At 40.1% G+C, this 16,394-nt stretch overlaps 1 protein-coding gene across 1 annotated transcript in view; it reads right to left on the reverse strand.

The window, feature by feature from the left end:
- LOC113238956 (dystrophin, isoforms A/C/F/G/H) overlaps nucleotides 1–16,394 on the reverse strand; it is a 429,949-nt gene that overhangs the window by 17,776 nt on the left and 395,779 nt on the right. The window contains exons 28-35 of the mRNA XM_026475816.1: nucleotides 11,058–11,317; nucleotides 5,724–5,882; nucleotides 5,475–5,611; nucleotides 5,161–5,279; nucleotides 4,912–5,081; nucleotides 3,886–3,967; nucleotides 3,489–3,633; nucleotides 1,671–1,965 (exon numbers count right to left, since the gene is read on the reverse strand). Coding sequence (XP_026331601.1) covers nucleotides 1,671–1,965; nucleotides 3,489–3,633; nucleotides 3,886–3,967; nucleotides 4,912–5,081; nucleotides 5,161–5,279; nucleotides 5,475–5,611; nucleotides 5,724–5,882; nucleotides 11,058–11,317 — 1,367 coding nt within the window. The remainder of the gene's footprint in view (nucleotides 1–1,670; nucleotides 1,966–3,488; nucleotides 3,634–3,885; nucleotides 3,968–4,911; nucleotides 5,082–5,160; nucleotides 5,280–5,474; nucleotides 5,612–5,723; nucleotides 5,883–11,057; nucleotides 11,318–16,394) is intronic.

Raw genomic sequence — 16,394 nt, forward strand, 5'->3', positions numbered from 1 at the left:
AGAACATTAATACCTTTCATAGTAACCGACATTGTGGCGTGAATGCAGTAATTACTACAACGATTACGAGACGACCTCGGTAGCCCAACGGCTTGCAATGTGGGTATTGGATGAGCAGGTCTTGTGTTCCATTCCCGGTAGAATTTCACTTTTCCAAATTGGTTATGGTCTGGGTGGTCTAGGTAGTGATCCAGAGTGAAATGCCTTGCTTTAGTACTCATACTACAGGGAACTCTCTGGTTTGAGATCGAGATTTTGATATGGTTGTTTATGACATTATTCTTATAATGATTACAGGCGTCACAGAAGGTTATGGTAAAAGGCCTCACTGAAGGCTGTGATAAAAGGCCTGTCTGAAAGGCTCTCTGTGTCACATCAAAGATGGGATGTAGACTGTCGTCAAAAATTCATTCATTTCTCTTTTTATCCCTTCGAACCTTAGGAGCTGTTAGCAATGAACAGAGAAAGAATTTTCACCAGGATGTAAAAAGGATTACAGAATGGTATGGAGGTGGATAGAATGTCGCGACTAAGTTGATGATTACTGCGAGCGTAAGAAGACACGTCTCAATATAAAAGTAAAAGTTTAAAAAATACCTATATATTATTATCACAATTTATATCGTAGGTTTGTTTCTGAAAAACAATTTTATGAAAAAAAGAACTTTTACTTTTTAGTTATGTTATTAATAGGCGTAAATGTAATATTATATTATATATATACACACACACATCAATATGGACTTATAAAAGCGTAAGTTGGCATAAACCTGGTTTCGATTATTGAAAGTGTTATTGAACCTGCTGATGAGCGTAGTCAAACAAACGTAATTTACACACATTTTAGCAACGCTTTTGACCGCGTATTAAATGTGCAACATACCTTCTGGTTATTAAATTGATGCACCACTGTTGCAGAGGGATGAGTGATGACAGTATACGTTATTGTCACTAAGCAGACGTTGCTGCTTCATATAGAAAATGTTACTAAGACGTCTTCTAAAGCTTTCGTGTTTCGTTATAAGGAAGGAAAAAGAAATCCTCTTGCTCGCTATAAAAATACTGCTCTGGAATAGCCTTGTCCGCAGGATAATGAAATATTCTAGCACCGCACAGTTTCGCGTCTCCATTACGCGAAAGCGAAAGAGATTTCTCTGGCACTTACCGTACTCAGTGGGATCGAAAAAGTTTTCTTCATTACATTTGCATTTTACAGTAGGATAACGGAGGGGACTTATCGGATTGAATGTTTGTATACAGAGGGTTTCTTTTTAAATGTGACAGTATGGGGAAATCCGAAACCACAGAAGATATTTGTAAGATACTTCTGCTGGTACTTTACGTGGCTATTTGTATTTGCGTATTTGATATATTTGACAAATAATCACCACGTGACAAAGTATTTGCCTTGTTTGCCTATTCGACAAATAAAGCAAACACCAAACTCGTGTTACCGCGCGCTGGTCGGTTTCTCGACGCACATCAAAGGAGGCAAATAGGTAAATACGCAAGTAAACCGTCCACATTATAGTTATATGATTTTAACTCTCGGTCTCATGTGTAGAAGGTCATGTCAGTGTTTGCATGTTTATCTGTACGTCAAATATTTTTCCAAATATATCAAACACCCAATAGCCTTGTGAAGTGCCGCCATTATATTGTGGTGTTACCTGAAGCCAACTATGGGGTATTCTTTGCAAATGTTGCACTTGGCCTGGTGGCGCGCGCTCTCGGCAGCGGCTAAGCGGTGCAGCACGGGCAGCCACACCATGGACTGCGGTTCCTTTTGCAGCCACTGCAGGAAGTGGAACGCCTCGATGTGCTGCAGCTGAATGGCCGGCGGCTGCTCGCGTTCGATGTCGGTCTTCTCTTTGCCCTCATCTTTATCGTCCTTGTCATCTTTGTCTTTATCTTTCTTGTCCTTGTCTTTTTTGTCCTTGTGCTCCTTCTCCTTGTGATCTTTCTCTGGAATATTAAAAGCCAAATTTATTGTAGTCATTATTATAGGGACTAGGCAATATTGCAAGGACGTATCCATAACAGGCTTCAAAAGTAGAGAATATGGATATAATGATTAAATTGGAGCAAAGTCCGAGTAACTTATGTGAGCTTGTGAGAGAGAAAGAAAAAGGCCAATGAAAAGATACTGACAACAGTGAAAAATAATAGAATTAAATTGGTAACATCTAATATAAAATAGACCGTAAAAAGACCGTCATATTCTGGCTTAAGAGCTAAAACTTACAATGAAATAGAGAACTTGCTGGAAGTTGTTCCATAATTATTTTTATATAGATAACAATTAATTTATAACTACTAATTATTTTATTGTTAAATATAGAAAATCTGTTTTTAAGCTGTAATATAAAGAAATTTGCCCAAAATAGTGTCTAAAATACAGGAACACATTTACTTAGTTTAAGCATCGAAATTACACATTAGGTTCTAATATTAAAATGTATAGCACTTCTTAAGATAATTATATAATTATATGTATAATTTAGGTACCTTTTTTAATGCTATAACGGCTTTATTTATATTTGTTTTACTGTTGCATTGAAATAAATTTATCTTTATCTTTATCTGCGACAACAGCACGCGAAATACAGTTGTGTAAAAGACTACTGGAGAATTTTACTGCACTTCCCAAGATTCCATCCAATGGGCGATCATTTAAGGGGTCGTTGTTTTAGAGGTAAGTCACTAAAAGATTATGCACGCTTCATAATCCTATTGAATAAAACGAGAATTTCGGGCATTGCCTGCATATTTGGTGCCTTTCACAAGTTTAGGAAAACCGGACTCAGGGAATACAATCGGAACCATCTCCTTATAACATCGCCTAGGGTTTTGAGAGCCTCTTTAGAAGGACGTCACCTGCACTACGGCAGCAACGCGATCACTTGGTAGAACTTTGCTAGCAGCATCAGATATGTGTTATCCGCAAAGAAGGTAAGTTCTTTTTGATTCTTTTTGACGATGATTTGCGATGTGGAAATAAATAAAAATTAGGTTTTTCAGGCCGGAAGTGTACACATTATTTTATCAATGTATTTCTCACACGCTACGGCAGCTATAAATAAGTGTTAGTACGTCAGAATTTGATCAACCTAGGCAAAGAGAGCGTCCCCCAATACCAGGTCTGCAAAAATTGGGTAAAAAAAATTAAGATGCGAAAATAGTAACCTAACCTAACTTACGCTTAAGCACTTAGGTAGTAACTACGGCGATCACCTTTCTGCCTCTTTCGATGACAGCGTATTTCAGAAGTTGAGTGACGCCATCTAGCGGTAGCGATGGGTACCAAACCAAGATACGAACCTTACAATTATTCAAACTCCACGGAATGTTTTTCTAGTTTGAGTGCCTTTTCTAAAACGACTATTGCACATAAGTTAGTGCGTCCTCTGTCTCTTTTTGCGGATTTGCGGATGTTTCGGATTATTATTGGAGCGTTCATTATATAGCGGAATGTGTGCACAACGTACCGGCCTTTCTGTCAAGCGTGCCTTCTTTAGCTTCCTTGGCAGCCTGCTTGGCGGCGGCGGCCGACGCCTGTTCGAAGCAGCTGCGAACCGACGGTTCGATGTTCGATCCTCCAAAAGCAGCCACCTCGCCCAGTTGACGTGGAACCTGAGACACGTGTATGTCATAAGACACATTTCAAATTGTCAAATTTCGAAGGTATTGTTTTCGCAGGTGAGATTTCAAACAAATAAGAACACGTTACATTCATTCATTTCATTTTAAGATCGAATGTTTAAGGTACGGAAAATCTAACAGAGATTATACCACGAGATGATGAATTCGCTAGCTTAAAAATGTATTTTAATGTACAGAATGAATTTCGGTGCCCATGAAGTCTGTAATCACCAAGTGACGTACCTGGATGCAATCGTGCAACAAGAGGCCGAGTTTTCGTTGGTCGGCGCGACACGATGGGTCGGCGATGAGGCGGAATAAATATCTGCAAATTGTCGATCTCATAAATAATATATGGCCATGATGCTAGGACTCCATTTCCTCAGTCCACCACTCAAACACAGCATTAAAGATCACGGATTGTGTTAAGGAGGTGTTCGTGTATCAACACACCATGCTGACACAAAGCCGCCGATGTTTGGTGCAGTTAGACGTTCAATAATTGTTAAAGCGTCGCACTTCAGTGGATCCGTGACCGCCTGGTGTGTGTTCACACTCACAGGAGGAAAGCTGTTAAGATGTCGCAGCGGTTTAGGACAAAAACATAGGTGTGTACACATTCGCAGCAAGTCTTAATTCTAGGCACAGCGCAACATTATAACCACGTGGTTGCAATCGCATTGCAGCGACCCAAAGCGGATGAGTGTTAGTGAAGTAAACGGGCGCGAGCGGCCGACTCACGCACCGCCACCCCTAACGTTCGCAATGGGTCAGAATTCAACTTAGCCTATAATAGCCTAGCTCTGTTTATTGAAGTTCACTTATATCATGTGCAATTTTGGTTGCCGTAAGTGACACAATCGAAAAGCCTGTGTGTCGCGGTACAGCGTCCGAGAGTCGGGCTCTTAGAGAACACGATGATTCTACCCAGTAAACTAAAAACAGTTATTCACTTTTCAAAAAATTAGAAACCTTTTAGAATTAAGTATACTGTTAAAACGTTCTTGATACACATCTGTGTCGACTGTTCCGTGGCATTCTCTTGGAGTTATTGAACGATGTGGATGGTCTTTACATAGGCCAAACTTGTAAAAGTATCTTATTCATAACACTAAAATTAATAAGTAATACTTCTAAAGTATTCCAACGGACTTTTTAAATGAAAACGCCACAGATACTTCTCCCGCTTTTCCTGAAGCTTCAATAACAGAGTGATGCTATTGGATGTGACATGTCGAGACTTGCCTGTCACTTGCGCCGAAGAGTTACCTGTACTTCTCCTCGAGGTGTCCCTTGCAGAGTAGCACGAGGCCGACCTTGAAACTGAGCACGCGGATCTGGCCGGTGCGCTGGCTGTCGTACACGTTCAGCAACCAGTTAATTGAGAGGTCCAGGCACAGAGGCACGTTCACAACGCTTGGGTTCTCCGCCGCGATCACCTGAAATCGGACAAAATCGCGTGTCAATCGAATATTATGTTAAACGATATGCAATGAACTCATCCTAAACGGACATTACCTCGTAGAGAGCGGTTAGTACGGTGATCATGTCAGGGATGTCGATGAGGCGGTCATTCTGCGCGCGCAACCCGTGTGCGTCGAAAGCCTCCAGCGCCGCCGATAGCTGCAGCATGTGCACTGCAGATAACCAACATAATGCATGTATATTATTGTTATATAAATAATTCTTCCATCAAAATTGCCTAAAAACCGCATAAAGTGGGTTACGTATGTAGTGTACTTTTGCGTAATTAATAAAGGTTCATCTGAGATAGTAGTAATGTGCATTGCCAGGAAAGCATAATTAGTTAGTGTTAAGTAGTGGATACTAACTGCAAAGCGCCTTCTGGACGTGGCGCAGCTTGAGCGCCGTACGGTAAGCTGAGAAGCGGACCTCATTGAGATCGGCCAACGTGGTCATCAGTTCGATCATCTTTGGGTGGTCCCAGTGAGTGGTCTCCAGCTCGTGGCTGCAAGCAATTACATATTTTAGTGTACAAAGCACGACGTCTGTTCGGCTGGTGTACGTTCGCCCGTAGAGTGTCAGACACCAGATCGGTTCGGTCGCCAGTTGTAACTTACTTAATGTAGTAAGGCACGTTGGCCGGCGTGACGGCGCGTTCCCACGGCGGCTCAACGGAGCCGGCGAGGAAGCCCTGCGCTGCGCCCGCGCCGCCATCGCGCGCCACACCTGCCAACTGCCGTGCGCGTTCCTCGCCGCCCGCGTATAGAGCTGCCACGCTGAAATCACGTAACAGTACGTTACCAATGTTGTCGTTACCAATATCTTATCACTCGTCACTGTATATGTATATTCATTTTTTTTTTTATTAATACAACTCCTAATTGTAACTTGTAACTCATACTCGTCCAGCAATCCGTTACTTCCCGGCTTCTGCAATAATGTACTATAAAAGTTTAGAGCACCAGACAGTAATGGATTTGCAAACTTATTTTGCCGACCCCCAGTGGATGGAGCTTGCATCCATTAATGACAAACTTTGTGTGGCCTATTCAAAAAACGAACACACAACGCTGCGCTAAACTTTTATAGTACATTAGTGCAGAAGCCGGGAAGTAATGGAGTGATAGACGAGTATGAGTTACAAGTTACAATTAGAATTTGTGTACGAGTCAACCATTCCCCATGCATTTCTCAAACAATGTGAGGCAATAATAAAAGACTAAAGAGAGGATGACGTGTAATAGAAAAAGTCAAAACATATTAATTATTATCCAAAGTTATTTATTGCTTTTCCAGGCTCATTAATAGTAGTCTGCTGAACTTCTGATAGTGTGCTTCATGTGGTTCTCTATTGCATGAAAATTTCATAAGTTTTCATGCTTAGAGCATACAAGACGGGAGGATTAAATGTACGAGTATTAGCGTTATTTCTCGAACAAAACTTTCTCTCACTTTTAGAGGTATCTTACACAAACAAAAAAAGACAACACTAGCTTATTTTTACAAATACACAGATAAAACACACATTCATGTCATGTCCGTAGACAGAACATTCGTGAAGCATTTCCATCACGCGAATCCACAGCGTTATGCTGTGGAAAAAAATCTATTCAAAAGTTATTTTTATTATGCAATGGTATTGTTTTACTTGAATTTGACAGAGGAGATTGCCCATTGACTTACCAATGAATGGATGAAAATGAAAACAATCAATAATAAAAAAATATCCGGAGTTTTTTTTCTCAATTTTTGGCTTTTCGCGGTCAGCGTTGGAACCAACAACAAGCATGTCCGGTGTCAACCTATACAAACGTAGTGTCATATATAGAAATATAAAAAAAATTAAAACATTTAATTTAAATTGTAAAGTCATTGCAATACTGCTTAATTTTTTTAACACAATTTAAAGGCTCTGAAATTATCCACATTCGCCTTCTAGATTCCAGGTAAACGTAAACTCAAATTTTCATTATATCAAAAACTGATGAACAAAACCGTCAGGCTTCCAGGGGCTTTTGGTTGTTTATTATTACAAAGAAAATATTAAGTAAGCGAAGGTTTGTTTTGTAATGTTCCTAAAAATAACCTAAAAAGTACACACAAAATTTCGAGCTAACATTTTTCCGGGAAATGTATTTTCAGACTTCTAATAGATAACTCCAAACTATAGAGCATATAGGACTGGAGGCGTCATCGATAGGCCCCTCTGTCAAGGTACAAGCAAAAAAAATCCATCGCACAATGAACACTACTTCCGAATCGATGTTTTTTCATTTCCATTATCGAATTCACCGCGTCAAGTGCTCCACGAAATATGTCGTCTTGCGCTATACAAACTTGCAAAAAAAATCTCTGCCGCATCCAGTCTACCAAGGGTGGAATTACATTCCATACGTAAGCTTATTTTTTACATTAATTGCTAATTTTCTATTTTATGAAATTTTTTTCACAAAGATCACTGCATTTTGTTATTTCCAGTAGAAGCTGAATTTGGGCCTTTAAATTATGGCAAACAAAATTAAGCAATACTTTACATTACTGCAATAACAATACAATTTAAATTAAATTAAATGTACGAGTATATACATGTCACTACGTTTGTATAGGTTAACTCCGGCCATGCTTGTCATTGGCTCCAACACTGACCGCGAAAAACAATAAACTGAAAAAAAAAAAACTGCGACTTTTTTCGCGGTTTTTGGATTAGATTTTGGATTGTATTTATTGTCATCCATTCATTGGTAAGTCAATGGGCAAACTCCTCTGGCAAATATAAGTAAAACAATACCACTGTTACACTACACACAACATTGCAAAAAGAAATTCTCTACATCCAGTCTAGCCAAGAGTGGAGTTACATTTTTCATATACGTGATTAACCAGTACGTAATATATATCGACACCGTCAAGTCGATAACTTTCCGTCTCTAGTATTTTCATGAGAATTAATTTATTTTTATAGGCCGAAAATATAAACTAGTAATAATGTAAAAAATAGACGTATAAGTGGAATGTAGTTCCATCATTGGCTAGACTTAGCAGAGATTTTTTTGCAAGTTTGTATGGCGCAAGACTACATATTTCGTGGAGCACTTGATACAGTGAATTCGATAAGGGAAATGAAAAAACATCGATTCGAAAGTGGTGTATTGTGCGATGGATTTTTTAAATTGTTTTAAAATTTTTACAGATGGGACTGCCTATCAATGACGCATCCAGTCCGATATGCTCTAAGTTTTCATGTACATACTTTGTACTTTGCTCATAGCCACCAAACAGTTTTTCGTGGTTAATATTATTACGCCTTGCTAATTTAAAACCGAGTAATGGGTACTCCCATTACTGTATTTTAATTATCGCACTTCTCATTAGAACTAATTTTCGTGACAAAAAAAGACGAAAAAACAGAAAATAATAAATCGCTTTAATGTACTTTACCACGTTTTCGTTTTTTAATCGACTTCAAAAAAAGGAGGAGGTTGTCAATTCGACTGTAAGTTCTTTTTTGTATGCATGTTACGCGATAACTCCGGTATTTGTGAACCGATTTTGATGATTCTATTTTTGTTAGAAAGAGGGTGAAGACTGGTAGAAGACTTCTATCACGGAAGTTATTAGAGACAGATAGGAGGTGCTGGAAGGCGAATCCAAAATGGCGGCCGAAGAAAAAGTCGCTTCGATGCGACTGAAAATTGGCATGCAGGGGTCTTTAGGAGTCTTTAATCATAATTTGGGGTCAAAAGTGTTTTTCGCCATTTTTTAATATGGCTGCCATATAAGAGGTTTTTTCGTTAAAAATGGCTGCCGAAAGAGACTCGCTCTGTTTCAGCCGAAAATTGGCATGTGGAGGCCTCTAGAAGCGCCGGATAACTTGTGATCGAAATTGGTTTTTCGCCATTTTTAAATATGGCTGCCATAGAAGTATTTTTTCGCGGCAGATGAAAATTTGCTCTAATACGATTGAAAACCGGCATGTGGGGGAGTCTATGGGTGTTTAGTAATAATTTGTGATCAAAATTTATTTTTCGCCATTTTTCAATATGGCCGCCATTAAAGAGCTATTCTTATTTTTTTTAAAGTCGAGCCGTAGGCCGAGGTCTAGCGGAGCCCGAAGTGTCCGCACGCCACCTTGCATAGGTACGAGTAGTATACAGAGATTCTATTACGGGTACAAGATTTCCCAATTGTTCAAAATGTAAGGCATACTTCCCGATGAAGTGGAAATAATATCTTATTTACTTATACAACTTACAGCGTTGTTGTATCTCGACCGTCTCTCTGTTAGATTATTTTTTCTTGGAAGCTATGCCAAAAAGAGAAGTATTTAGGAAAAAATGCCAGACAATCACTCCAAATTAACAACAGAGTAACAATAATTTTGAGGGCAATACCCAGAATACCCTGACCAGGACTAACTTAAAAATGTTTTTTTCATAAATTGACTCAAATAAGGGATCAAATCAGGGATCGAATCTGGAACCTCCTCACCATGCGCTCATAGTACTAATCACTGTGCCACTGAAGAACATAAGCACCACTCCGTAACTTGAAAGCGACCACGCGCCGGTATAGAGCTCGTTTTATTATAAAGAGCAATTACTTTAATGGTTGATTTTGCTACTTTCCAATTTAAGGCGTTTTCTCTCTCAATATAATTTGAGTAGTGAAAACCGATTTCTATTATCTCCTGTGTGAAGTCCCGTACAGTGGCGAACTAGGGGATGAATCCGGGTTTACGCACTTTACGGTGACCGATTTCAATAAAACTTGGTACTTATATGTTAAACCACGTACTTTGAGGTCGGTTTTTTTAGTACTCTGTACTGAATTTTAAATAGTAGACGGTACAGTTAAGTATTTTTAATTCTCGCAAATACGGATACTGGCTAGTTGCTGTATAAACGCGCACACACATGAGTATGAGTTTTTCTTTTGCCTGTTTACGTAGTTCATTGTTAATAGATTGATTTAAAGGTTTAGAGAAATGGAGCCTTGGCCGGGAAGAAGTGATGTAGTTAGATGACAAAATTCCGTGTTGGCTCTTTGAAAGTAATGTAAACATTACCGAGCATGTTGAGTAAAATATATCTACTAACAAAGGGCTATGCAATTATTACTTGTCTATAAGATCATTGGGGCTATGGAAATCGATTAGAGAAAAACTGTTATAAAGTCAACTGCTCACCAGCATGAGTGTCTGTAATTGCGAGAAATAAAAAATATTGCCTATGGTATTATTTTTTTGGCATTTAAATATGGTGCACGAGTAGAGTATACCTGCACCACATACTTAAAAAAAATGGTGGTAAAAGAAACAAATGTACTTTGAAGTTCGCTTTATTTTTTTTTTTCAAATTTTTTATATTATTGGCGAAAATTAGTTCGTTAGAAGAGCGAAAATGCAGCAGTGAACTGTAGTGTACTCCGAGTAATTCAAAACATGAAGCAAAATTTGTCATGGCAAACTTGTTTTACTTTTTCTATTAAATTCTCCTTCATTCTTTAGTCACTTATTATTTCCTCGCATTGTTAGAGAAAAGCACTATTGAGTGGCGGCTGAAAAGTAATCTCCAACTAAAAACACATACTGACTGATGACTGATGTCATGACGTACTTACTTGCTGTTTATTCTTTTTTCAAAATTAATGACACTCTATTCCATTACGTTTCGTTTTGCACGAATATGTCGAATATGAATGTCGAAAAAGTTAAATATTTAAAAACGAGCAACTTTTTTTAACAGATTAATGACTTCAAAATAAATGAAGTGTATGGCCCATGCAAAAATATAGAAGAAAAAAGTAGCCATACTTTTGAGCCGTCACTCGTACCTCGAGGAGAACAGGGATTGCCAGACTCATATAATAACAACTGACACTCAAGTTGCAACTCATGCTCGTCCGGCAATCCCTTATCTGCAATAATGCATACGGTATCAATTGTATCTTACCGAGCGTTGAGGTCATCGAGCTTAGCGAGCAGATGATCGGGCAGTTGAATCTTGTCGCGCGCAAGGCTCTGTGCCTGCAAGTGGAGCTCGTCGACGAGGCGACGCAGCGGCGGCAGCTGTGCGCGCGCGCGCGACACCGCGTCCAGCTGCATGCGCGCGTCGCGCGCGTCGCCCGGCCCGCGCCACGACGAGCGCGCGGCTTCGGAGGTCTGGACGCGCGACGCGAGCTCATCAAGAGACGTTGTGAATGCACGCACGCGCTGAAATGTACATTTTGATATTACGTAGGGCGCACTATAAGTTTCCGGACTGGCCACTTAGATAAACAATATTTAAAAAGTAATTACAACATTTGAAAATGGAACTCTTTGGCTGTAGAATACAGTTTGTTTCATCTGACTGTCACTTGCTTTTACATCGTGGCGTCGTTTTAGAAATAAGTTGTCTATATCAACATGGATTTAACTCGTAAAAATGTTCGTAGTATGATTTTCTACGACTTTAAGCGTAATTTAACAGCGGAGCTTCGCTCGGCTTCAAACTACTTTTGGTGATGAAACACCATGCAAGACGACTATTTACAGCTGATTTGCAGAATTCAAACGCAGTCGTGTGAATCTCGTCACGAATTTCGTGATGGTCGCCCGTCCACTGCTGTGAACAACAAAAACATCGATGCTGTGTGCCGTATGATCAAAACAGACAGGCGTGTGACATATCATGAGGTTCGGGCATCTTTAGGCATAGGCATGAGTCAAATACTGATACTAACAATACTATACAAACATTTGGGTGAAAAGAAGCTGTGCTCTTGGTGGATCCCACACAATTTGATCAAGGCTCAAAAAACGGATCGCGTCACTTGGTGCAATGCCATGCTTACCAGATTCAACGAAAGGTCGTCAAATTTTGTGTGGGACATAGTAACAGTTTAATAAAACTGAACACGTGTCTACTGTTGCTTAGGAGAATCGTTGTACCGTGAATAGTGATTGGTACACGACCATTTGTTTGCCGGAAGTTATTGACAAATTCCATAAAAATAACCGTAAACGCCGTATCATCTAGCACCACGATAATGCCAGTTCTAACATGGACAGACAGACAAATGAATTTTTGACGGTGAACAACGTTAACCTTAGGAGCCATCCTATCTACGCGTACAGTCCCGACCTGGCACCTTGTGACTTTTATTTATTTCCAAAAATTAAGAACCAGTTACGCGGTCAACGATTTTCTTCACCTGAAGAGGCTGTCGAAGAGTATGAAAAATATGTTTCAGATATTGTCACGAAGGAGTGGCATAATTGTTTTCAAAATTGGTTCATTTTTATGAAAAAGTACATTATCGCTAACGGAGAATATTTCTGACCATTTATAGTATTTTTTTCTTATTCATTCCGGAAACTTACAGTGCGCCCAACGTAATTAGCATGTTCTCAAATCGTCCCTTGCCTGTGAAGCCGAGCGACAGTACAAGCCTGCACAACTCTTGGCCGCATTGTCTTCTATGTGAGTGCTGTACCCAAGATCGAAATTCATTTGGTCGATTAACGTGAGGTCGAATGAATGTTAGATTGTTCTGTTACTGATCGAATAAACGACTGACCCAATAAAATTTAATCGAAAGAACTTTGTGCTTTTGTGTTACTGATCGAAAACAATATTTGTCGATGCACGTTTGGTCGAAAGAACGACAGATCTTCCTTTTGGTGATGATGACGAATGAATCATTTATTGATTAAAGATATGTCAAAAGAACAGTAGGTATTGTAGTGTGAAACTACGTAGCCCTATCATCTTCATCTCTCTCATTATACGTTTTCTAGGAAACGCCCTTACTTTTCCTGATTCCTGAAAGAGTTCCAACTGATATTTACTATAATATTAGTGTCCAAGTTACTTAAATTTGCTATTTGTAAGCTATTTCTCGCACTTTGACAATTTACTCACTTTTCATGTCTGATCTCTCGACCTTGGCGTATCCTATCGTACTGATAGTATCTCCGAATTTCGCTATTCGTTTTTCCAAGGCTAATTACGTACTACGTTTCAATTTCACACTAGTAGACCTACATATTTATTTCGTATTTAATATTTTTATTTTATTTTTTTTAACGGCTTTGGCATATGTTGATATTGATTGACAGATATGTTACTCTACAATCTATTATCTATTCTCTCATAGATTATCCTAAAAATTATGGTCTATCCACACATATCGTTGCGTATATTTTGTATGAGCTCGTTCACACATGTCCGTATCCGCGCCGGCGCCCGGACGGGCCCGCAGTTCATACAAACTAGCACGCCCCGGGCACGGCCCTGATTTGTGTGGATAGTCCTTAACTCTTGCTTTGATATGCAATCTTAGCAGTAGAAGCTTTTCCGCTTCTGACTGCTCATATTTTGGCTCCTCGTTTCAAATTCAAAATTGACTATTCGAATTTCGATGCTCTCTCTCGCACTACCAAACGCTCAATGTCAATTCATTCGATCAAATGAATTTCGATGTTGGGTACGGCACTCCTATGTAATCCATTTCATACAGATACAGAACTACTTATTTACTGAAGCCAAAATACAGACATTTTTTCCATTTTTCACGAAAACCTAACGGCGCACGACCGGACACAAAGCAAAACATCGGTCTGATACGACCGTTTCGGTTCAGAATCCGGCGCCCGGTTTATAATCAGTCCGGGTGGCCTATGTTTGCTGCCTGCCCGTTGTGGGGCCATGCGGAACGACAACGGTCACAACGTCAAAATAAAAAGGATCAAATAAGAATATACATAAGTAATACTCGTATCTGACTACAACGGGTTCCTTACAAGTGGCAGTAACCTTGCCGCATGGCCGGCAGCCTTGACGATCTTCTCAGGTAACCGTAGGGCAGCTACGCACGGAGACCGCAACTTTTCACCCACACCCGTGATTGCATTAGCCTCTACCCGTGACACTGGCATTGATTAGATACATGACCACAACAGGGACACTGCGAGACCTTCGCTGACCTTCTAAATAAGATTGTTGCTGCACTTCCCGATTCCCACTATGTCACTAAACGCGTGCTAGCGTTGTAAATGTTGTCAGAGACGAGTGTCAAAAAAGTGGTCACTGATGGAATACTATGAATTTAGACAGCTGCCGTAGCATGACCTCCAAGTGAGCGTTATAATTGTTAGTTCTGCGGTAATGGCTGGCTTAATTCGCCTTTATTCGGTGGATATGTCCAGTGCAAGGCACCAAAACATTTTCGCTGACTAATATCGGGTACCAGATGCCGTTTATCGCCGAGTGCGACGTTAGGTGGATTTAATAAGAAAACGCGATTGTTTAGACACGCCGAAGAATAACGCGAAGTATTGCGAGAAAATTGCGACTGCTAAAAAAGGGAATTGGCAAAATTGTCGTTCCCTATTGCATTGCGGGACTCCCCTAACGAGGCAACAACGAACAAAATCGGTATTAAAAGCGGGAGAGGCAAAACGGTGAATTGAGACACATTATACGTTACGCCGCCGGCGTACGAGTACGTCAAGGGAGCTAGCTTCCTGCTATAACCTCGTGCTAGAAGAGGCCATACAAATAAGTTACGCAAGTTATGAATCTATTGTCTGCACTAACAAGTAGACACCTATGTAAAATGTCATACGCAGGTATATTGTAGCTAGATTTAATGTCAAAATACATAAAGCTCATTTTACCTGGCACTCAAAAATCATGAATTGTTACAGTAGGTTGAATTATTTGTACAATGTTATTGTTTTATAAAACGGATTTTCAAATTTGAATATGTTGACGGTGGCGCGCTGTTGCTTCCGAAATCCGTACATCGGTGTATGTTGTTAAAATTCCACAGAAGGCATGTCGCGACGGTAGGCCTTGCTCCCGACGCAATGGAATTGGCGCTACCTTTACCACCGATCCCTCCACCGCGAGCCGTAGATTAGCTATGCATACTGCTTTAAAACGCAATCGTGGTCGATGGTTTAAGGTATTACCAAATGCATTTATAATTCTCAATTTTAGGGCCCAATGTGGCTCCATAATCTCCTCGATGTTGCAGACAATATTTTGAAATCTACGAAAAGGTGCTAGATTCTTTTTTTATATTAAAAATAAGTCTGCATTTGACCTCCATCTCATCTGATAGAAAGTGCCTATTCACTCCCGCGTTGAAAAGGCCCAAGTTACCGATGAGGGAATAAGTCTGCCGGTCGCCATATAAAAGCGAAACGCTTCGTGGAATCCTAACCTACGTCTAGTCCACCGATGATGGAAAGGGGAAGGCAGAACGAAATCTTGCAATTCCGTCGCATACTGTCCGTGATACGTCGTGTAGAATATCGAATATTCTATGTGTATTCGGCTTCAACAAGTCCTATAGTTGTTTAAGACAATCCACAAGTTAGGCCGTCGTCTCTAACAAAGAAAGCCGAACACAGTAATTATCGAGTTCAATTCGTAGCCATGTAATCAAACGAAGCGCGCGTCAGCCATCGGGCAGTGCCCACGCGGTCGTGTCCACAAGTGGGCAGGATGCGGTTTAATTAAGCGCGGAGGGCAATCGTCTCGCCGTAGTGGGACCGGCCCTAATTTGCTCGCTCGTCGTTTGCCGCCGTTTTCTGAATTTATTTCATTCGTATAGAGGTCTGTCGTTATAAATGAAACTCAAACGTTTGCCTTGAAAATATGCTTTATTTTTTCCTAAATTAAACATAATTTATATTCTATCTTCCTCAAAACTACATTACAAAAATGTTACTATTAATCACCTGAAGCGAGTAAAATCATAGTAGTGAAAACATCGTAATCTTTTATATTTTTGCTGATCTATGACGCGTGTACTTTTTCGTTTGACAGTGACGCAATCTGCGGGCACTAGCGCAGTAGCGGCTTTACACGCGAGAGCCTCCACGGGCCGAGATAAGCCGGCGTCGCTCGAAAATACTGTATCAGTACGAGCAAAACACAAACCACATCGTCAGAGCACATTCGTCCCCGAGGACGTCGCCTAATAATATCTCTTTTTTGTCTATCTTTTTTGTAAATATGGATCCGTATAATCTCACGGTTGGCTAGTAAGGAGGGCTTCAAATTGCATGTGGAGATCGATCGACTCCCATGAAGAATTTTATAAATAACACTGACCAGTGTGACCTACTATGAATTTACGTTTGCATAAATTAATAAGTGTGTTCCATAGGAAATGTAAAAACACACCTTGCGTCTTCACCCATTCGTCTCGCACTCTACGTGAACAGGCGTGAGTGACATAGAATCGGTATCGGTTAGCGCCTTTTTAAAACATACACCCAAGAGCATATAAAG

This window comes from Hyposmocoma kahamanoa, unplaced genomic scaffold (genome assembly GCF_003589595.1).
Source record: "Hyposmocoma kahamanoa isolate Upper Pololo Valley unplaced genomic scaffold, ASM358959v1 98972, whole genome shotgun sequence".
Lineage (NCBI taxonomy): Eukaryota > Metazoa > Arthropoda > Insecta > Lepidoptera > Cosmopterigidae > Hyposmocoma > Hyposmocoma kahamanoa.